The following is a 23529-nucleotide window of genomic DNA, read 5'->3' as shown; positions in this document are numbered from 1 at the left end:
ACATATGTTTTCCTGAACTAGTACTTTATAGTAGTAAAGTAATTGTAGGGGATAGAAAAAATGAAACCCACAAGTTCCCATTCCATCTTCCTTTGCTTAAAGTGTATGTTTGGGCACAGAAAATGGTATTAGAATGCAAATGAGGAAGAATATTAGAATGTATTTCTTGCTGAATAATATAGGTAACGAAGACTGCCAACATACTTAGTTGGATGTGCAACTTGGTAACATCCTGGTGGATTATCAGAGCATCTGGCATTCAGGTATTGCCGAGAAATGCCAGTTAGCTCTGCAATAAAGTCACAATATGGCTGTGGACAAAAGGTACATCTGGTGTATATTACTAAAACCTGGTTGAGCAGTGTTGCCATATTGGAAATCTGTCCAGGTGGATTTCAGCCTCAAGAGCTGGGTAACACTTTTACCCTGAGAATTTATCAATGACCAGAGTCACTGTCCTCAAAGTAGTGGGATTTGAATGTCTACATATTAGATTGAGGCATAGGAATAAGTTAGGAGTGCTGTTGGGTTGAATTGGGCCAGGAGAGCCCCTATGGCAACTATAGGCTTGTCTCAAGTAATCTTGGACCTGACAGATTTAGGTGGATATAGATGCTAGACTTTGCTATCACTTTGGAACAGTTGTTATGTGATCTGGATATGGAAAGTATGACCATCATCCTTTTCTCATGGTCAAATCACTTCCTGGTCCAGATGCAATTGATAGATCGTGAACTGCTCCAGGAACCTTATTTATTTATACAATTTATAGGACCAGCCAATCTGCAAATAGCAATTCTGGCTGGCTGACATAGTATTAAAAATATAAAAGAGCCAAGTACTGATATTTGCTTGGCACCAAGTTACCTTCAGTTACCTTCAGCACTTCTCCCACTAGAATTGGCCCAACCAATCCAATTTTGCTGAGGGAATAGCTTGTGGTTCCATCCTTTCAGGAGACAAGAGGGTCCAAGGCTCAGTGCCAGTCCTAATGAGTCAGGATTCATTAATTGAGGGAACTCAGTTTTGGAACAAGAAAGTCAGCAGATCTCCCTTGTTGCACTGGGTTGTAATGCAGTACTATACCTTAGATCAGGGGTGTCAAACTGCCGGCCGGTGGGCCGGATGCATCATCCAGAAGCCACACCCACCCCATTGCTGGCAATGGCAAAACTGTCCCGATACGTTGCGCGATGTCACGTGATGTCTCTAGTTTGACATGTCTGCCTTAGATTAAGAACAGCAGTAGTAGCAGTAAAAGCAACTAAAGGTAATCAACTATTATAACTAACTAACTAACTTATTTATTTGTTTATTTATTTGTTTGTTTGCATATTGATTGATTTATGTAATGTATATAGTCACCCATCTCATAAACAAGCAAAAGGAATATAATGTATAAAATTAAGGACTAACATGCTGATCCAGAATAATAGTAATTTATTTATTTATTTATTTATTTATTTATTTATTTATTTGAAATAGTAATGATGATAATCATCTATATTGTATTATGATATGTTACATTACGTTATGTTACGTTACGTTACGTTACGTTACGTTACGTTACGTTACGTTAGACAAAGAATTGGAGCAGATCACAAAGAAAGATTATGGCATAAACTGGCCATTGTCTTCTCAGTGATTGTAAGCAGACTGGGTGGCAGACCAAAAAATCTTGAACATTTCGAAAAACTGTACATTGACAATATTTTTATCTGTCAATTACAAGAGGGCATTCTGCTTGGCTTCACACATATACTGCCAACACATTATGACATTGAAATGATAAGAACTCAATGAGTATGAAGACCAATGCCAGCTAAAGAACTAGTAGCTGTGACTTCACACTGTTGTGTATATAATAATGATAATCATACATTCAAATACACACATACATGCACACATAGGTAAAGGTAAAGGTTCCCCCGCACATGCGTGCTAGTCGTTTCCGACTCTAGGGGCCGGTGCTCATCTCCGTTTCAAAGCCGAAGAGCCAGCGCTTGTCCGAGGACGTCTCCGTGGTCATGTGGCCGGCATGACTAGACGCCAAAGGCGCACGGAACGCTGTTACCTTCCCACCGTAGTGGTCCCTATTTTTCTACTTGCATTTTTACGTGCTTTCGAACTGCTAGGTGGGCAGAAGCTGGGACGAGTAACAGGCGCTCACTCTGTTACGCGGCACTCGGGATTCGACCCGCCAAACTGCCGACCTTCTGATCGACAAGCTCAGCGTCCTAACCCACTGAGCCACCGCGTCCCTCATGCACACATACACACATACAAACACACACACACACTACATTCTATCTATCTATCTATCTATCTATCTATCTATCTATCTATCTATCTATCTATCTATCTATCTATCATCTATATATATATAAGTGCCTAAAAATGTGGTTAAAGTCCCAATCTGAAGTTCATGCTCAGCCATGATATATCTGCTTTTACTATGTTAGTGACATGGTGTGGAAGTTTGTTACCTTAGGAACAGTCTTATCAAATGAGCCTGAACTTCTTGCAAGGTTATCAAGAGAGGGTGTTAAATAGACTGGGCTAGATCATAGGTCCTTCTTGCAGCTTCAGCTATATGAAATGGACTGGAAATAATAGGTCCCTTTGCTCCTGGTTTTAGGAAGCTTCTGAAAACCTTCTTAAAGTGGGCCTTAACTGTTTATTTATATTACTATTATGATAGATAGATGGGTGGATTGATTACTCTTAGGTATAATATCTTTTGTTTTATGAAATAACTGTGTTTTTTTATACATTTTATAAGCATACTTCTGAAATGACATCTGGGGCAATTCTGTCTGTCTCCCATTTTTAGTAATAAATTGGTATCGTTCCCAATGCAGAATTGCATGACTGACCACTTCCTAATGAGCACTTGAAAATCTTCTCACTTATAGCGCATGGTTGATACAAATGTTGACAATCTTGTACATATTTTATGAATGTACTGCAACTTAGAATGCTGACAGTTATTAAAGCAGCCACTTCTTTTCTCTTTCAATATAACTGAAAGGCAGCGTAGAGCGAGACACTCGTGAAATTAATATAAGATTATCAGGGTTTTGACAAAATGTTCTCTGCAGTAGTATTAAAGTAGTAGTCCAACATATTGGGTAGGGTCTGAGATAGGTGAAAATTGTCCTATAGCAATAAAGGAATGAAAATTTAATGTGTTTGGTTGCACAGTGTTTTGACTGATTGACTGACGGATGGACTGAAGTTGTTGATTCTTACATCAATAGTTTTTTTTCCATGTAGCAATGTTTCACATAATTATTTTACTGGGGAAAAAATACCAGTATTGGAATTTTAATTCCCTTTCTCTTACATAGTGTCAATTTTGGTGTGAAGAGGCAAGTGCAACAGTACTTAGGGTTGGAAGATACTCAACAGAGTGCAAGACGAGGGAAGCAGTGGAAATACTCTACAAGCAATTCAAGAAGTTTATTGATCCTGTGGTCCCTCAGCAAGAGGAAAGAATTCAGCAGCTTGCTAACCTTGCTAAAGAATTTTATGGTAAAAACACGCAACTTAAAAACTTGATGCATACACTTTGAATATTGAGTTGCTGTTATTCCAAGATGAATGAATATTAGTTTTTTTTTAAAAAAAATTATAGGCAATCTTTGGAGGATTCTGTAAAGTTTAATACTAAAGTGCAAAGCCATAAAATATCAGACTCATATTTCAAAATCTGTGATCTGTTTTTTTGATAGAGATACTTCTGAAACAGCTCCAGAATGCAGTAGCCCAAGACAAGGGAAAATGCAGGTTAATGACAATTCATCTGGTCAATGAGCTCCTTTCCAACATACATAAATCTTTAGCACAAATCTCAAGTTACAATATCAAATATTCCTCTTTTTCCCCTAATATCTACTATCTCATATTGAGCTAATATAGTTCTTATTGTTATCAACTAAGTAAAACCATCTTTGTTACATTAATAGTTTTTAGCTTATACATATCTCAATTGTGTTTGCATTCAATCCTTATATACAATCAATGTCCTGTTATTGCTTTTCCCCCCAGGCTTTAATTTCCCCTCAGTATTCAAGTTAACATTTGGTATATTATAATTTCCAGGTTTTAGGCAACCAGAGTTTTCCTTATCTCAACTTCTACGTTTCCCCCTTTTTATAACAAAATCTAAAATTCTAAATACAAATCTTGTCTATTTATTTATTTATTTAATTGATTTTATATACCGTCCTATTCCCGAAGGACTCAGGGCGGTTTACAGGGTGAATTAAAACAATACAAATAAATACAATTAAAATAGAATTAAATTAAGACTAGCCCACAGTTAAAACAAATTAAAATTTAAAATTTAAAATTAAATTTAAATTAAATTATATTTGCATATAATCTTATTCTATTTTCTAAAAGTTATCTATTTTTCACCATATTAAACCAAAAGTCTATTAATTTTGTTACACATCTTACCTATTCAATTATAATGTTGCTTTATTTTCTAAAAATTATCGATTTTCCACCATATTCAACCCACTAATCAATAGTATAAAATCCCCTCTACTAGATGAAAACCCTAGTTTCTTTCAGCCTTACTCTGGCATTTTTCCTTTGCCAACTAACCTTCCACGTCAATACTTTTGAATCCTTATTATTGTATGTATTATTTGAAATAAGAAAGACCATTTAATTACAGTTTTTTTGGAAGGACTAGCCCAATTATATTCATTTAATCTCCTCCCTATTACTCCAATTTCCCACAATTGTCCTGATAAATTTATCTTCCATTCTATCTGTTCTTCTTCCTTTTCCTCAAATTTCTTCTGATTTATGTAAAAAGTCTCTTCCATTTTCAGTGTTGTCACTCTCTTTTCTAATTTTCCTGTTGGCTGGATCTGTTGGTCAGTTGGGTCTTCTGTCTTAGTATTTAGTTGTTCCACTTCTCCTGTTACTTGCTGCATTGTTAGTTCTTTGGTTGTAGTCAACATCTGGGTTTGTATATCTAAGCTGGCATCTTGTTCCTTTATGTTGCCTCTTATTTTGTTACATGCTGAAAGAATGGTTTCACGTATTGATTTCAACATAAAAAGGATTTTTTCTTGATCTTCATCCATATTCTCTTGATAACGTATTAAGTTGAAAATTTTAAAATCAAACGTTAAAAATAGTTTTTTGTTTTTTATAGCTAGGTATGGGATGTGTTGTAGGAAGTCTTTATAGTGGAAATTGTTTGCCAAGTAAGAATTTGTAGTCCAAAGTATTCCATCATCTTGTATAATAACAGATACTTCTTATGTAAAGAAATAGGAAAACAATCTCCTACATATAGCTCTGAAAATCAGTACAGGTTTATCTTCATAGTTCAAAAAGGCCAGATATGCTACCCTGCAGTTCCTTCTTTACAACTGAGTTTTTCACAGGTGGTATCTGACAAGGTCAAAGAGTTTTTTCTAAATTCTAGGCTTCAAGCCAAGTCTCTTTTAGTCAATAACAAGTTGTAATACCATACTTCGCCACAAGATGACACCGATGCTGTTTAAAACTTTTTAAGTCCCTCGTTTTTATAATAGTTTTTCAAACTTTATTTCTTTTCTTTTTATATAAAAATCACCATATCCAGTAGAAATAGGAATAAGAAAAAATTTAGGAAAACTTTTTAGTCCCCAAATTTCAAAAGTATATGCATCCAATTAGATTAGAGTTGTTTTTATAATTGCTTTGTTTCCCCTGGATAGTCAGTCGCTGCTGTTCTTAGAAGGTGGGGCAGGAATTCCCTTCCCTCTCTCATCACAGGGGGAAAAATACTTAGGGCAGCTTTTTGCAGGAAAGATATTTAGAGTCTTAAAGAGAAGATCAAATCTCACACAGTTTCATCCGTGTTGCTTTATAGGTGATTGGTAGTAATTTTGACTTCGGCTTTCAGCAGCTTAATGATGAGCCATATTGTAATATTTCCCCCGCCAGCTTGGTGAGCTGCCCCAGATCAAGCAGAAGGGCTGCTGCCCTCCTGCAATCAAGTGGGGATCCCCTCCTTGCTCGTTGCCCCTACAGGGCAACTTTTGACCCTTTCCAGGGTTCCTCAGTGGGATGAAGTCGGATGCTGAAGATAGAGTTCGCTTCCATGCGTCCGCAGGCACCGATGGCAAACTGAAAGTCCCCTCCATCCCTCTTTTTGTGTGGGAAAGGATTAGGGATTTTTGTTACTGCAGGATTATTGCAGACTATGGGTAGGCCTGTAATTTTCTGCCCTCCTTTTCAGCATTTGAAGTCAACTAAAGCAATAATCTTTAAGGTTATGGAGTGTAAAACCAGTAGCAGCATAAAGGTACTGATAATTTCTACTAAGGAATGTTTGACAAATCTTAAATTTATGGGTTTTTCCCCAGTCTATACTTGTGTCCTGTCTTTCTGATACTTTCATACAATCACTAGCACCCTGAGAGAAAAGACCACAATTGTAATTTTCAGTACTCACAACAAAGGGGCTAGGTATATTAATCACTGAGACTGAAAATTGGAATGATAAATACTAAACAAATTATTCTTGAACCTATAAATGTCATTTTTAAAAAACTTTTAACATTAAGCCAAAGAGCTGTAGTGATTAAACTGTTAGACTAGAAGCATCTAGTTCAAGCTCATAGAAGCTAATGGTAACTTTGGGCCAATCTCCTCTCTCAGCCAAATATGCCTTGCAGGATTGTTGGAAAAGTTGGAAGAGGGAATACTCTACACCAGGCATGTCAAACTGCCGGCCCGCGGGCCGGATGTGTCACGCCGAAACCACGCCCACCCCATTGCCAGCAATGGGGAAAAAGTCACAATATGCCATGCGATGTCATGTGACATCGCGAGTTTGACATGCCTGCTCTACACCCTGCCTTGAGTTCCTGTACAAAAGTTAGAATATAAATTCAGTAAATACGTTTATTTAAAAAAACAGTTCCTGTTTCATTGTATCTTAATCATCTGGAAAAAAGCTTCACTGAACCTACTGCTGGGACTTATTTCTAAGTAATCATGCAAAACAGGTTCCAGGGCCTGGAAAATAGGTGCACATTTTCTGGGATCCAGCCAAAGTATCAGCTTGTCATTCACATGTCCCGTCATTCCATTTTGTAAACTACAGGTAATGAAGAAGGAAAGAAGTATGTTGAAAAAATAGCAGCAAAACACAAAGAAGTTCTTGATTCTGTCAGTGAATTGTGTAGCTCCTTGACAGAACTTGAAGACAAGCTTGGGGTAATATTTTCTTCCTATAGAATGAATATGTGTGTGTGTGTGTGTCTGTATATATATATATATATATATATATATATATATATATATATATATATATATATATATATATATATATATATATATATATATATATATATATATATATATATATATATATATATATATATATATATATATATATATATATATATATATATATATATATATATATATATATATATATATATATATATATATATATATATATATATATATATATATATATATATATATATATATATGTATATATATATACTGCTCAAAAAATAAAGGGAACAGAAAATAAGACATCCTACTATTAAATACAGTACATTGTGTTTTTTAAGTGTTCCCTTTATTTTTTTGAGCAGTATTTATATATAGGATGCTGAGCTTGTCGATCAAAAGGTCGGCAGTTTGGCGGGTCAAATCCCAAGTGCCGCATAAGAGAGTGAGCACCTGTTACTTGTCCCAGCTTCTGCCAACCCAGCAGTTCGAAAGCACGTAAAAATGCAAGTAGAAAAATAGGAACCACTTCGGTGGGAAGGTAACAGCATTCCGTGCGCCTTTGGCGTCTAGTCATGCCGGCCACATGACCACGGAGACATCCTCAGACAAGCGGCTTTGAAACAGAGATGACCACCGGCCTAGCACGCATGTGCGGGGGAACCTTTACCTTTTTTTGAGCAGTGTATATAATTTTACAGCAGAATCTATTAACTTTGTATGCCATTAAAATATGCTGTGGAGATGCAGGGCAGATATTTAAGGCCAGTGAGTAAGTGAGCCAGCTAGTGAGTAATAAAGACATGCAGAGAGTAATCAGCGCATGCAGAGAGGGGGCTTCCAGGGGCTACTTCCAAGACAATAGCTGAGGATCCTTTGGTGTCAGTGGATTTCTGAACACATGACACAAGATTCTATCCATCCATTGGATTGTAATCTGAAGAGTTTAGAAGTCAGACGTGAGTTTAAAAATGAAATTCAAGTGCTGAGCCATTATGGTGTCTGTTTTCACTTGGGGTGGGGCATGTCTGAATAAGATTTCAGGGAAATCTGCTTTTCTATCACAGCATCCTCTAGGTCTTCCAGTATATCCCAATGGATACACAATTTACCTAGCATGAGGGAGGAGGGCTTGGGGGCAGATTAACATATTCAGGGGAAGAGACCTGTCTCACTCCTTCAATAGCAACCCTTCTTTTAAGAAAGCATACTGCTGTGCACGTCTACTGCTGTTTTATCAAATGTTGGGTTACAGGGTTTCTTTAAGGTTTTGCTGTTTCCTGTTTCTGTGGGACTTTTTAGTGATATGAGCCACCTGAGAGGACAGCTGTGACGTAACTGTAAACATGACAAACACACTGTATCATGAACAAATACAAAGATTATATTGGGTTACTTTATGTGAATCTGAATCCCAGATCTCCTGCTGCAAAACTTGCATTTCCTTGCTTGCACTGATAAAGTGTCAAAGCCCCTGCTGTGCAAAATTATTCATACTTAGGTTCTACTTCTTGGCTTTGTTTCACAGGAAGATTCATTAAAGGGGAAACCACCAAATTCTAATAAATTTGACGAGCTAAGAACAGAACAAGACAGTCAGAAGCTGAAGACAGATAAAGAGGATACAAAAGAAAAAGTATATGAGCTGAAGAAACAGGTTTGTACTTTTTTCCCAAGTCAATGTTGTGTAAATCAAACTAAGGGCTGATATTAGATAATTAATTCAAGCATGAAAATTCTTAAAAGAAAAATCTCTTGCCTGGAAAATATATAATTAGGGAAGCATCTCCCACACTGAATCATTTGCTTTCTTATCAGCTAAAATGAATCCATTTATGTCATAAACTTGTGTACTTTTTAGAAGGCTTTTTAACATTATCTGAAAGCCCATTTATAACTAAGACAGAAAGCACTGTTATTTCATTCAGCATGGAAAAGGTAACATTAAGAAAGATAAATGGTGTTACTTTCCAGAGAGGGAAAAGTCAGGTTAATCTTTTTCAGCAAATCCAACATAGTCTTGTGGAACCATCAAGACTAATTAAAGATTAATATATTTATTATATATACCATCTCGTGATTCATGAAGGCTAGATTTGTCTGAGGAGTATTATATTTGTGTATATAATGTTGGGAAGTAGGACAGGAGATGAAGAAAAGGTGGAAGGCAGTGGTCACTTCTGGACAACCAAAATGTTTGTCTTTCAGTCCTGGGAATTCAAAGTTGATACTGTACATGCTGTCCTGTACATTTGGATCTGGGCATTCATAGAACTTGCTGTCAGACTGTCAGACAATCATTTCTTGCCCTTTCTGGCCAGTGAATAATAGAAGGGAAGGGAAGGGGAAGGGGAAGGGGAAGAGACGAGACGAGACGAGACGAGAAGAGAAGAGAAGAGAAGAGAAGAGAAGAGAAGAGAAGAGAAGAGAAGAGAAGAGAAGAGAAGAGATTCCTATCTGCATTTCATGAGCACCAAACTGCATGTGTAGCTGGAAACCCCAGTCTCCATAAGAATTGCACTGGGTAGCTGGTTGACAAAGAATAGTTGTACATTCCAGTCTCCTACATCATCACTTACCAAGTCCTTCCTCCAACATTCAAACAATTGGTGTAGGACGTATACTCACAAACTATAATCTACACATCCAATTACATCAAGTAGCAGCCACCAAAACTCATACTTTAATTGTTCATAGCAAAAATACTCTTATCTCCAATACTGTTTAAAAAGGACAGTACCCCCCATCCAAAATAAGGCCCTCAAGAAAATTCAAGAACAAGGTGTGAGTTATGGGTGGTTTAAGGAAGCCCAGCAAATATATTAGTTTTTTCCCCTCCATAATAGCTACAATATTATAAAATGTAACTTAAATTGGCAGTAGATAAAGGTATCCTGCTTACTTAGAAAATAATGCTACAGGCATTTCTTTATGCACACAAAAAATTATCCTGTGAAAGCCTGGGATTTGGACAATACACCATATTTTGTCATATACTTGGTTACTAAAATTATTAATGTTTCTGGAGTGGGGCAAAAATTCATGCAATGTTTAGGCATTGGCGCTGCCTCTTGCCTCTGGTTTTAGAACCAGGGTGAGCAGAAGGTATATTAAGATGCCCTTATAGATCTCTGAGTAGGGGAAATCACAGTTTAAACAGGAAAATGTTCCTCAGTTAAAAGTTTGTGGTGTTAAATTTAAAGGAAAGGAAACCAACTATTTTGAATTATTGATGAATAGCTGGATTTGCATAACTTCCTGGGAGCAACAAATATCAAACATAGGAGTAAAAGAGCTGTGCCTGATTGTAAAAAAAATGTAGTTAGGTTAGCATCCTGTGTCCTACACTAGCCAAGCAGGTGCGTCAAGAAATAAAATATCTTTTCCACCCTGAATATCTGCAGAAACTGAGCTCCATAATACACCATGAATACAGATGTCCCATTCATTATTAAGGCAAATAGCTAGCTATAAAATTATCCTCCATGATAATAACATTCAAACTAGTTGTTGTTGTTGTTAGCTGCGAAGTCGTGTCCGACCCATCGCGACCCTATGGACAACATTCCTCCAGGCCTTCCTGTCCTCTACCATCTTCTGGAGTTCATTTAAGCTCACGCCTACTGCTTCAGTGACTCCATCCAGCCACCTCATTCTCTGTCGTCCCCTTCTTCTATTGCCCTCAATCTTTCCCAGCATTAGGCTCTTCTCCAGTGAGTCCTTCCTTCTCATTAGGTGGCCAAAGTATTTCAGTTTTAGCTTCAGGATCTGGCCTTCTAAAGAGCAGTCAGGATTGATCTCCTCTAGGACTGACCGGTTTGATCGCCTTGCAGTCCAAGGGACTCGCAGGAGTCTTCTCCAGCACCATAGTTCAAAGGCCTCAATTCTTTGGCGCTCAGCCTTTCTTATGGTCCAACTTTCACTGCCATACATTGCAACTGGGAAGACCATAGCCTTGACTATACGCACTTTTGTTGACAGGGTGATGTCTCTGCTTTTTAGTGTGCTGTCTAGATTTGCCATGGCTTTCCTTCCGAGGAGCAAACGTCTTTTAATTTCTTGGCTACAGTCCCCATCTGCAGTGATCTTGGAGCCCAGGAAAATAAAATCTGTCACTACCTCCATTTCTTCCCCATCTATTTGCCAGGAATTGAGAGGGCCAGATGCCATGATCTTGGTTTTCTTAATGTTAAGTTTCAACCCAAGTTTTGCACTCTCCTGCTTCACCCGCAACAAGAGGCTCTTTAGTTCTTCTTCACTTTCTGCCATTAGAGTGGTATCATCTGCGTATCTTAGGTTGTTGATATTTCTTCCGGCAATCTTAATTCCAACTTTTGATTCATCTAGCCCTGCCTTTCTCATGATGTGCTCTGCATATAAGTTAAATAGGCAGGGCGAAAGTATACAGCCTTGCCGGACTCCTTTCCCAATTTTGAACCAATCAGTGGTTCCATGTCCAGTTCTCACTGTTGCTTCTTGACCCGCATATAGGTTTTTCAAGAGACAAATAAGATGGTCTGGTACTCCCATCTCTTTAAGAACTTGCCACAGTTTGTTATGATCCACACAATCAAAGGCTTTAGCATAGTCAATGAAGCAGAAGTAGATGTTTTTCTGGAACTCTCTAGCTTTCTCCATGATCCAGCATATGTTGGCAATTTGATCTCTAGTTCCTCTGCCTCTTCGAAATCCTGCCTGTACTTCTGGTAGTTCTCGATCCACATACTGCTGAAGTCTAGCTTGTAGGATTTTAAGCATGACTTTACTAGCATGAGAAATGAGTGCAATGGTGCGATAGTTTGAACATTCTTTGGCACTGCCCTTCTTTGGAATTGGGATGTAAACTGATCTTTTCCAATCCTGTGGCCACTGTTGAGTTTTCCAAATTTGCTGGCAGATTGAGTGTAGCACATTTACTGCACTGTCTTTTAAGATTTTGAACAGCTCAGCTGGAATACTGTCACCTCCACTAGCTTTGTTGTTTTTCAGCTTTTCTAAGGCCCACTTCACTTCACATTCTAGGATGTCTGGCTCGAGGTCAGTGACCACCTCATTGTGATTATCTGGGACGTTAAGCTCATTCTTGTATAGTTCTTCTGTGTAATTTTGCCACCTCTTCTTAATCTCTTCTGCCTCTGTTAGGTCCCTGCCATTTTGGTCCTTTATCATGCCCATTTTTGCATGAAACGTTCCCTTCATCTCTCCAATTTTCTTGAAAAGATCTCTGGTCCTCCCTATTCTATTGTTTTCTTCTATTTCTTTGCACTGTTCATTTAAGAAGGCATTCTTATCTCTTCTAGCTATTCTCTGGAATTCTGCATTCAATTGGGCATATCTATGTTTTTCTCCCTTGCCTTTCACTTCCCTCCTTTCCTCAGCTATTTGCAAAGCTTCCTCAGACAGCCATTTTGCTTTCTTGCATTTCTTTTTCTTTGGGATGGTTTTGGTTGCTACCTGTTGTACAATGTCGCGAACCTCTGTCCATAGTTCTTCAGGCACTCTGTCTATCAGATCTAATTCCTTAAATCTATTTGTCACCTCTACTGTATATTCAACAGGGATATGATTTAATTCATACCTGAGTGGCCTAGTGCTTTTCCCTACTTTCTTCAGTTTAAGCCTAAACTTTGCAACAAGAAGCTCATGGTCTGAGCCACAGTCAGCTCCTGGTCTTGTTTTTACTGACTGTATGGAGCTTCTCCATCTTTGGCTGCAGAGCATATAGTCAATCTGATTTCTGTATTCAAACTAGAGGCCATCTCAATAACTGTCTTTTCAGAATCTGTTATAAATGCGGATCATTGGGGGACACAAAGCTATGGGAGAAACAGAATGTTTTCTTCTCAATATAATGTTTGTGTTAACGCAGTGCAACCAGAAACTGGAGATGTTACTTCAGTATTACTTTTCTCTGTTCATGGCAATCTATAGTCTGACATTTACATAATTAGCTTAATCAATTAAAAAGCAAAGTAAATACTTTTTTTCAGGCATGCCATCTTAGAAACGATTGCAATAAAAATACATTTCCGAAAAATGGGGTGGTGGTGGAAAATCCCCTTAATTTGCATGTTTGCTCAAAACGATATCCACTCTCCTTTTCAAAGATTATTTTAAATTGGACTAAATGGCCCTTCTGACAGAGAACTAGACAGATCTTTAAAATTTAATATACCAAAGAAAGATGTGAAAAAGACTAGACAAAATAAGCTTTATAGACATCATTTAAAGTCTCTTTTGCATCTGCCCTTCCCTTTCTCCTCCCCTTGCCTTCCCCTTCCTTTCTATTCCTTTGCCTACCCTTCCCTTCCCCCCAACCTCTTTCTTTTTTGGCTTTTAAGGAAGAGAAGGACTTGGCTGAGACATCAGTGATCTGCCCAGCTGTTGAGGATTGCATTTCACAGGACACAGAGCTGCCTTCTGCTGCCAAGGAGGACAGCTTTCACAATGAGCTGCTGGCGGAAGATGCACTCTCTGGAGACGAATACGAGTGTATATCTCCCGATGATATTTCATTGCCTCCACTTTCCGAGACCCCAGAATCCAACCTCCTGCATTCGGAAACAGAACTAGATGAACCACATAGCAGTAGCTCCTGTAGTGTGCATGTCAGCTCTTACACTCTGCGAATGCCAATAAGTGCTGGCAGCAGAAGAATGGGAGATGATCCCGATCCCTTAACCTCTCTTGCTTCTGCTGATGTGCCTGGCCACAGAAAGGAGTGCATATCAGAGCAGCTAGGAAGTTTTTCTTCTTCCATCCTAGACAGCCATTCCAAGTGCAAGATAGAATCTCCATTTGCTCACAGTTCTCCAGAAATGGCTGCCACTCCCCCTGTTTCCTCGACGACGTCCAAGACCAAGGCTGTCTACTGCATGAGGAGTGAAGTGCATGAGACCCATTTGCAATGTCACGAGGCTCCCAGAAGCATGAGAGAAGCACAGAGCAAATTGCATGACAGAAATAACTTTACTAAAAACCAGGCTAGGCTGCATGCTTCATCCAATGCATTTTCAGGTCTCTTTCAATCAGACTCCACAGGAAACTGTCAGAGGCAGATGGCTGCCGGAGAAGGGATTAAAAGCATATCTGAAAAGAACAGCAAGGTCAGCTTCTCTGGACAGGCACCTAGCTTCTCCAAGCTTCTGTCTAATGTAACTGTCATGGAAGGTGCTCCGGTGACTTTGGAAGTAGAAGTGACAGGATTCCCAGAACCTACATTGACCTGGTGGGTAGCTTACAATGAAAAAACCTAAATATAAATAGGGTGATCCAGCAAAAACTAATCTGAAAATCAGATAGTCTCACTAGCATTCACATCACATTTCCACATAATTAATTCCATTCCCACTGAGTTTACACAATATTAGCACTTACTGTCAGGTTCCAGATTCAAAATAATTCATGCACATTCAGTCTATATGTTTTAAGTAGTATCTGAAGATGAATGACATTAAACCATTTCTATCTAGCAATAAAACATTCCAGTTATTAAACATTACAACTCCTTTTTATAAGAATTGAAGTATTAGAAAATCCCTCTGTGTTTGAAGATCAGCTTTATTGTAGCTCCAGAAACTGAATAGAGGAGAAATATCATACTCTATGTTGGATTCAGTTTACCTCATGTCTAGCAACTCATCCACATTGAAACTGGACCTGTAAGCCCATAGATGTTAGTCCCTAGTTTGTGAAGTTTGCCGGAGAATGCCTATATAAGACTCACATTTATACTTTAGTAGGATTCATAATTACGAGACAATTGGCTTCAGTATTTAATCTGTTTGCTTTGAAAATGGCAGTCCAAAAGTCCTTTTGTTTCTGCAGATACTTTCCATATAAAGGTGAGAGAATCAACAGGTATAATTGGCCAACTAAATGAGAGTAAGACAAGATTTATAATATTGAAGGATAATGAAAACAAGCTTTCCTGGGAGTATTTATCAGAGAATGTGTGTGTGTGTGTGTGTGTGTGTGTGTGTGTGTGTGTGTGTGTGTGTGGTTTCAAATGCACAGAAAAGTTGGTGCTAAATCCCAGAGTTGGCAAACAGTAATTAAATTGTATTTATCTTTTGTGTGTAATTATTTAACATTCAAAGAGAGAGAGAGAGAGAGAGAGAGAGAGAGAGAGAGAGAGAGAGAGAGAGTGAGTAATGTAGTGGGTCCGACGCAAGGAAGAGACGCCAGCCGGAGTACGTGTTCAGCTCTTTATTGTGGGGGGTGCGTACTGGAGAACAAGGGCTACCTGGCCTCCTTATATACCTGGCCCGGTAGGCGGCCAGCCAATGGGGTTGGCCCTAGGTTTCCCGCCGAAACTAGCTTTCCCGCCAAAACCGTCCAGGCCAACACCCCCTAGTGGCTGTTGCTATGCAGATGCCTGCACCGGGGTACATAACACAGAGAGAGAGAGAGATCTTTATGTATTAAGCCTAATGTAGAACTTAGTACATTCATGACAGAATGGAAGTGAATAGAGAGGGAGTTAGCTCAATAAGTTCCAGATTGATTCTAAATTCATCTCATATTTGTGGTTACTTCCCTTCACCTTTCTAGTGTTGTCTCTTTTTTATTATCATTTTTGACTTTTTCAATCATAATATTCTATCGTATCTAATAGTGCTAAATATAGAAAGAAAGCGGAATTTGAAAGAGAAAACCCTTTTCTTCATGAGTATGCATAACAAATCTGAAAGCAACTAACACACTTGATAAAATTTGCTAATAATTAAAAGGCATTTTTTTTTAAAAAAATCAGTCACTACAGCTTGCCTGAATCACTAATTCAATTCTTAAGAGTTGTTTCTTTTGTTCGTTCTTTTTAAAAGTGGAATTTTCTATGTGAACTTTAGGAAATTGTTTTAAATGAGAGCTGCTAAGAGTAAAAAGACTACCAGATAGACTATTGTGATATAACTGGCTCTACTGTTCAAAAATTTGCTTATTATACTCCATAAGATACCACCTTGTCTTGCAAAGGCCAAAAGATGGTTAAAAATCAATGTGTAATTTTTTTTCATTTCATCAGTAGTGGAAAGAGAAACACATATGTGAAGTGACTAAAATTCATTACAGTTAAGCAATTTGGGCATAGAGGTTTTCTGATTTACTTAACCAAAGTGAAGAGGTCACCTAATTGTTCTTTGTGTGACCCTGAAGCCCTTCGTGTTAGTGCCCAGGAGAAGGCCCTTTCAGTCTCCCCCCCCCCCAGTGCTTCAATACTGGAAGCTTTTGTATTCTCCATAGCAAGTGCCAAAGTCATCTAGGAGCTTTGGGATTGCATCAGAGTTCTTAGACAGTATGTCCCGGAGGAGGTGAGCTAGCAGTATTGTTCACCCTCTTATTCTAGTATTTGCTAGCCTAAGCTCTTTTCCTTCAAAAGATCCCACATTGAGGCACATCATGGGGACATTGCTCTGTTTTACTAACAGATACAAACTTAATAAAAAATTCTAGCAGGGTTTTTGCCTGTATCGAAAATGTATGAATTTAAGACCCATTTTCTCCTCACTTACAACAATAAATCAACAATGATAGCAGTTAATTTCATGGGATATATTTACAGAAGAAAACCAACACTTTCTGTATAAATGTTTTTTGCACACAGTATTTCAGCCTCTAGCCTAGTCATACTGCAGTCAGATAAAGTCTTAAGAGAAGATCCATTTCTAAAGAATATCTCAGTTTTTAGGGTGTTATTTTGTTTCTTGCTACTAGTACCTTTCTTCTTCTTCTTTTTTTAACCACAAATCTTCTTTCTTTTAAATATGATGTGGTAGGAAGCTACAATTGTAAATAGTTTCTACTGTTAACCTACTTTCATATTCCGTAAGAGTTTGCCTGACATCGCAAATTATCATTGCTTCAACCAACATTCATGTTAACCTGACTTGAAACCTGACTCTCTACTCCAGGTACAAGAAGGGCCAGAGAGTGATGGGAGATGAGCACATAAAGCTCTTACACCGGGATACACAATATACATTGTTCATTGAGAAGGTGTATGATTCAGATGCTGGACTGTATGTGGTTCGGGCTAAAAATTCTAGTGGCACAGTGTCCTCCAGTGCCATCCTCCGGGTGAAAGGTAACTGGCCATCTATAAAAAGAGTAGACTGGATAACCCTTTGCGCTTTCTACTTGATTGCATCACTTGCCCACTGGTTGTTCACTTAGCACAGCAAACTGACTTCACCGGACTTTAACACTCACCAAAGGAGACAACAGTAAACAACCATATTTTGATGCACCTCACCTCACCTTTGACACTCTTTCTTATCACTCACGCTGAATGGAGTGCTTTTGATATTCCTGTCACAGGCATACTAAAGGAAGTTATCCTTTAGTCTACAGTACCATGGTATAACGCAAAGAGATATGTACGCATGGGGGGGAAATGTTCTTTATTAAATAGATAATGAAGGTGATTGTATGAATATAATTATACCTCTAAAGGTTATGAGAAAATATGTCACGGGGCTATGATTGATCTGTGCAACACGATATGCTTGCTTCATTCTATATACAGCTTACAAATATCATATTGTTTCGATGCTACTTTATGAAAAAGCAATATATAGAGAGAATTTTTTTGAACATTTTATACACACACATGTACAATATTGATCAGATAGATATATCTTTTCAGAAAGATTATCTTTGCCTTGGTGAACCTTACGTACATCAATTCTATATAGAAGGTCACTATTAAAGCTGAAAAAACCAGTAGCTTAAAGCCACTAACAGTACAAACCTATGTATGAACATTTAGTCTATGTTTAATACAACTTACTTCCAGTTAGGATTGCAATCACAATACTTATTCTTTTAAAAATTTAGAAACATCAAACAATTTAACGTGAGAAAGATGAGAAGTATTTGTTTGAAATGAGTGAAAAATTTAAAGAAAATGTAATAGGCACAAGGCAAACAATGGAAATAATTTTAAATTATTAAAATAATGAAAAATTGACAACATATTGAAATTAACAGTAAAACATACATTAGAGACTAAACTACTTTTTTATTTTAAATGTGATAAAAAAGCAGCACTGTACTTTTTCACTCCATTGGATATAGCAAATTTGATTCTTCAACATGAGTTTTGACAAAGGGAAGAAAAGAAGCAGTGGTCTTTAAGGAGTGATTTGTCTTATAAATTCTCACTGTATTCAAATGACAAATATTCATAATGAATTCTTGCCATTATTAAAAAAAATAGACGTATATTGCATCTCTGTCATTTAAAGCCTGGTTGACAACAATGTATATTTTAATTGGAAATTGACTTTGCTATAACAATTGTTCTACAAAATATGTGTAAGAAAGAAGGTACAGTCATCTTTTGGAAGAAATTTGCAAATGGAAAGAAAGCTTGCAGTATGCATTAGAACAGGGGCCCCCAATCTTCAGAGGACTGGCACCAGTCCGTGACATGCCAGAAACCAGTCCATGCAAACAAGAAAAGCCCCATCCGCAAGATGCAGGCAGCACATGAAATCATGCCCCTTAGGGTATGTGGAAAAATCTCCATGGAATGGGTCACTGGTGCCCAAAAGGTTAGGGGCCTCTGCATTAGAAGATTATATACCAGTGGTGGTGAACCTGTGGCACACATGCCAGAGGCGGCACTCAGAGCCCTCTCTGTTGGCAGACGCACCACAGCCACCAGCAGCAGGTCCATCAGTCCACCACCATGGCCCAGAGCAGGAGGCCTGCCCAGCACAAAGGAGGTCACCAACCATTGTCGATTGATGGACTGGAAGAAAAGGGAGGGGGAAACATTTTACATGCATGCATGCGTGCACAGGGCTGCGAGCAGACACACGCTGCAAATAGGGTGGAGTTAGTGCCTGCATGATACTCACTAGCTCTACCCCATTCTTGCATGGTGCAGCGTCTTGTATTTGCACCCTGCAGTGCTGCGGCGGCCGTTTTTGCGCCTTGCAGCACGGGCAATTTTTGCGCCCCCGGGTTTTGCATGCCAGAGGTGGCACTCGGAGGCACCTCCCTGCCCCCCCGTGAGGGCACCCCAATGCTGATGCAGCCCTGGCACTTGGCAGTAAATAAGTGGGTTTTGGGTTGCGGTTTGGGCACTCGGTCTCTAAAAGGTTTGCCATCACTGTTACTGTATATACTATAAATGGTGAAGATATGATGCTATAAAGAAGGACTTCCATCAGATTTTTTATAGTGCTGTAAAACTAAACATTTTACAGTTTTAGTTCATCAGATTAGTTATTCAGTAGTCCTGTTCCTGAGGTGAAGTGAAAAGTGGCTGGTTCAAAGAGGAAAGTTATCCTAGCTCAATAAATAGAAAATATGTTGCAGGCCATGTGTAACATTTTCTTTAAATACAGTCTGTTCATGAAAAATGAATGTATGAAGATTTATGTGCAATGAAAGGCTTCTTTTGGGACTGATTACAAAAATCCAAAATTGCGCACATTGAAACAAAGAGGCCCACTTTGCTTTTTTCTACTCTATTAATAGTTCCTACCCTAGAAAGAGAATGGAGGTTTACTCACTGTAAAGGATTACTAAACTCCCAGAGTGAGATAAAATTAATATGCTCAGGTTTTATGAAGTCAAGGGGACAAATTAATCACTTAAGACAGGACATAAAGTGCATCTAGATGTCTCTGAACAACAGCTATAGATACTTTCTTTCAGTAATGTTTAATTGGCAGGACCTGTGTTTTTCCAATCTTTGGGACACTGTGAGATAATTCTATCATCACATGCCATTTTTAAAAAAATTAGGCCTAAGCGAGCCTACCTGTAAGAAGTTGGAATCTATTACTATCTTTTCAGTAATATTAAATGGCTGTTGAAAACCTATATATACTGTATTCAATGAATGGGTCTTGGGATTGCCCCCCCTCCCCAACATGTCTTTTTGAGGTACATTATGGAATCAAGGAAGGGCAAGCTTAACAGCAACATATGAAACTCAAGTTTCAAGCCAGGAAAATATGTTGCTTTCAGTGACCTTTGAGGTATCTTAGGTGATTGGCATGCGCCGGTCATAACATTAGATAATTATTTAGTTCAATTATTCACAGTAAAAGCTTTCCCTTCCCCCCTACAGATTTGTGGCTGATAAAAAAACAACAACAACACAGAGTTAAGTGTTTAGGGTTAGGGTCTGATTAAGTGCCAGATAAGCATAGCTTGAAACAAAACTAAGTTTTGAAACACCCCTTGCTGTTGATTTTCACAGAAAAACAATGAGGTCTGTCCTGTACTAGCTCTATTTCTGCCTGTCCTTTTGAATATGGTTGTAGTTGAGCATTTTGGAGGGGAAGATTGTTTTATGGGATCCAGATGCCCCATTGTGGCAAACTGAAATAGTACAGGGTTGAACCAAATGAGACTAGAAAAGGGTTACAGAGTAAAAGAAAAGGGAGCCTGGTTTGATTGAATGCCAATTTTTAAAATATTGATGTTTTACTATGTTTTAGGTGAGTGAGTTGCCCGTTTAGGAAAAATGTAAGAGTTGGGGTTGGGTGATGTAATTCTGCATTCTAGGTTTTTGGTTTGTTTGTTTGTTTTTTCTTTCTCATGGTTTGGAGAACTTTTAGTGGCCTTGTTTATGTTTTTGCTTTCCATCATGGTAACTTTGTGGAAATTATTTTATCAATTGACACGCTAGTTTTTAAAACAAAGCAGATTTACAGGCCTGGAGAACCACTGGCCACTTTTTCTCCAACCTGATGTCTCTCTCTGATGGGGCTGAATGGTAGCTGTCCTCCTGAAATCCTAAAGAGAGAAGAATGCTTCAATGCAAGGGTGTTGTTGTGATTCCTTGACAGCCAGTGAATCCAGCAGTCAAGTCTGAGGACTCAGCTGTGGAGGAGGAGCCTGGAGTGACATTGGAGTCTGAGGAAGGTACTGAGGAGCATCAAGACTCACAGTCAGATGAGGAGCCTGGCCCCTCTACTCATGGTTGGGCAGAGACGCAGCTGTTTTGGGAGCCTAAGTTGGGCCATGATGAGGAACAGCTGGGGCCAATCCCGGATGCACAGATGCGCAGAGAGGAGAGGCGAGCAAGACAGAGGAAGGCAGTGGGGCGGCTCTATAGGCAAAGTAAAAGTCACTAAGAAGCCACACCCTGGCTGGAGTGGGGGAGTTGTGGAGGGTGCTGGTTGCTGAAGGTAACCGTTCATGCTGTGGCTTTGTGTTTTGTTGATTGGGTTGTTTGCCTCCAAAGTCTTGGACATTGAGTCAGGTGTGTAAAAATAAAAAGGGTTTTGTTTCTTGTAAGTAAAGCAGCTGAGCAAGTACTCAGGTAGGCTGGGACAGAACAGATGTGTCGGTGGCTTAATGGTCACTGAAGTTAATCCAATCTTGTATTTGGAAGCAGGAAGAGCATAGCTAAAACTTGTTGGGCTCCTAACATGAAGGCGGGTCAGTGAGGAACATCTTCCCCAGTGCTTGAAAAAATGGCAAAGGATGGACACATTATCCCTGATGTCAGTGATGTCTCAGACTTTATGAGTGAATTCTGATCCACCGTTTGCTGGTTTAAATTGTTTTTAATTTTATTTGTATATGTTAGTTTTTGTTGTTTGAATTTGTGAGCTGCTTAGAATCATGTAAGTGCAATGAAATTGAATTAGAAAACATTAAAAAATAGAAATTAAAAATGCATGCTTGTGTAGATTAGATCAGTGGCAAATTGCAGGCTGGTTTCTTTGCACTGCATGTAACAAAAGTCACTTTTTCTGTAATAAATGAATAGGACAAATTTATTTGGGATTTTTATTTATTTATTTAGGTCCTGGTCTGTACATATACATGAAATTAACAGAAGAAGTAAATCATGATATTAATAATTGCATTCAGTCCTAGAAACAAGTTCTGGTCTTTTTCAGTCAAAGTTCTTTTTCCATTGCTTAATTCATACATGTAAGCACTGAGATTCAAATCAATCTCCTTTGCTCTTGTATGAGGAATTTTCCTCTTTGTCTTTCCTTTTCCTTTTTCTTTATGAATCTTAATAGGAAGGCTATTCAGTGGTAAAGTCAGTCTAGCATCAGGTACTCTGTGTTTATTAGACTACTATATCTGAGATGCAATACTTTGGATGACTACTAGAACTAGATGAAGGCAGAAAAATACAGAAGACTGTGTTCTACCATCTAATCACTAAGTGGGGTTTTGCAGCCTGGATATGGTATCCTACCTTCATTTCAGATTGTGCCCAGTTTTCTTTCTCTATTAAAATATATAAACAAATTACCAAAACCCAAACATGCCCTTGATGTGCACATCACGCTAAGCTGTAACATTATTTGCCTGTCTCCAGTTTGTTTAATGTATAGATCCATCAGTTATGGTTACTCGTTAGGTGTAGACTAAGCCACAAGCATTTGTTCAAGAAATTATAAGGTCATCTGTAAACGTAGCCAATGAATCTCTATGCTAAGAAAAACCTTATCTGCTGAATTTGTAACCTAGTTTCTAAACAAACTTAAACCACCCAGAACATGAAATTCTGAACATAGCCTTTAGAACACCAAATAAACAAAGGAAACATTTTAGAAAAGGCCACTTATTTATGTTATGCTATGTTACTCCAATAAAGCTTCTTTAAGGAAAACAATGTCTCGAAGTTCTTTGAAGAGTTTCATCTGTCAGAACCAGGGCTTTTTTTCTCATTGAACGCTCAGAACGGAGTTCCGGCACCTTTTTTGGATGGAACCTTGTAGGGTAGGCAAGGCGGGTTGTACAACATGTGTGAGTTCCAGCACCTTTTTCTTTTACAAAAAAAGCACTGGTCAGAACCATGACACTAGGTTTATATCCTATGAATTTGTGTACATAGGAGCTTAAATTTGTGCACATAGCATCTCTTCCTCCATTTTTCCCCCCAAACGTTTCCTCTACCTACCCTGGGAGGTAGGTTGGATTTTCACAAGACAGGATATCCTACTCAAAGTTTCAACTGTTCACTAGTCTTGTTTGCATGGAAAAGAATTCAGATTCAAACCTAGCATTTCCAAATGTCTAAAAAAAAGTTCTGACTAAAACCATGGAGCTACTTGCCATTCTAGGTCATTTTATTTATTGTAAATAAAATGATATTATTCTCATCCTCCTGCTTCAGTAATTAATAATGGGATGATTTTCCTTACAATTAAGAAAAGATATGATGTCAGCAAAACTGCCTCTTGTCTCCCTTAATTTTAACTTGATGTTGGAAACTTTGCATATTTAGATTGCCAGGTGACCTGGTGGTTCTAGGCATAGGAACTGAATACAAATTTTTAT

The 23529-nt window shown here is 38.4% G+C and overlaps 1 protein-coding gene across 1 annotated transcript in view; it reads left to right on the top strand.

Moving 5' to 3' along the window:
* Positions 1–23529, top strand: part of CCDC141 (coiled-coil domain containing 141) — a gene marked incomplete at both ends in the record, with an annotated part of 144843 nt that overhangs the window by 113033 nt on the left and 8281 nt on the right. Inside the window, 5 exons of the mRNA XM_081314251.1 lie at positions 3351–3534; positions 7121–7233; positions 8786–8914; positions 13599–14485; positions 17169–17341. Coding sequence (XP_081170377.1) covers positions 3351–3534; positions 7121–7233; positions 8786–8914; positions 13599–14485; positions 17169–17341 — 1486 coding nt within the window. The remainder of the gene's footprint in view (positions 1–3350; positions 3535–7120; positions 7234–8785; positions 8915–13598; positions 14486–17168; positions 17342–23529) is intronic.

This window comes from Vipera berus (genome assembly GCF_964194415.1).
Source record: "Vipera berus genome assembly, chromosome: 1".
NCBI lineage: Eukaryota > Metazoa > Chordata > Lepidosauria > Squamata > Viperidae > Vipera > Vipera berus.
The sequence above is the reverse complement of the archived record's forward strand: the minus strand, read 5'-3'. Positions and strand labels throughout refer to the sequence as shown.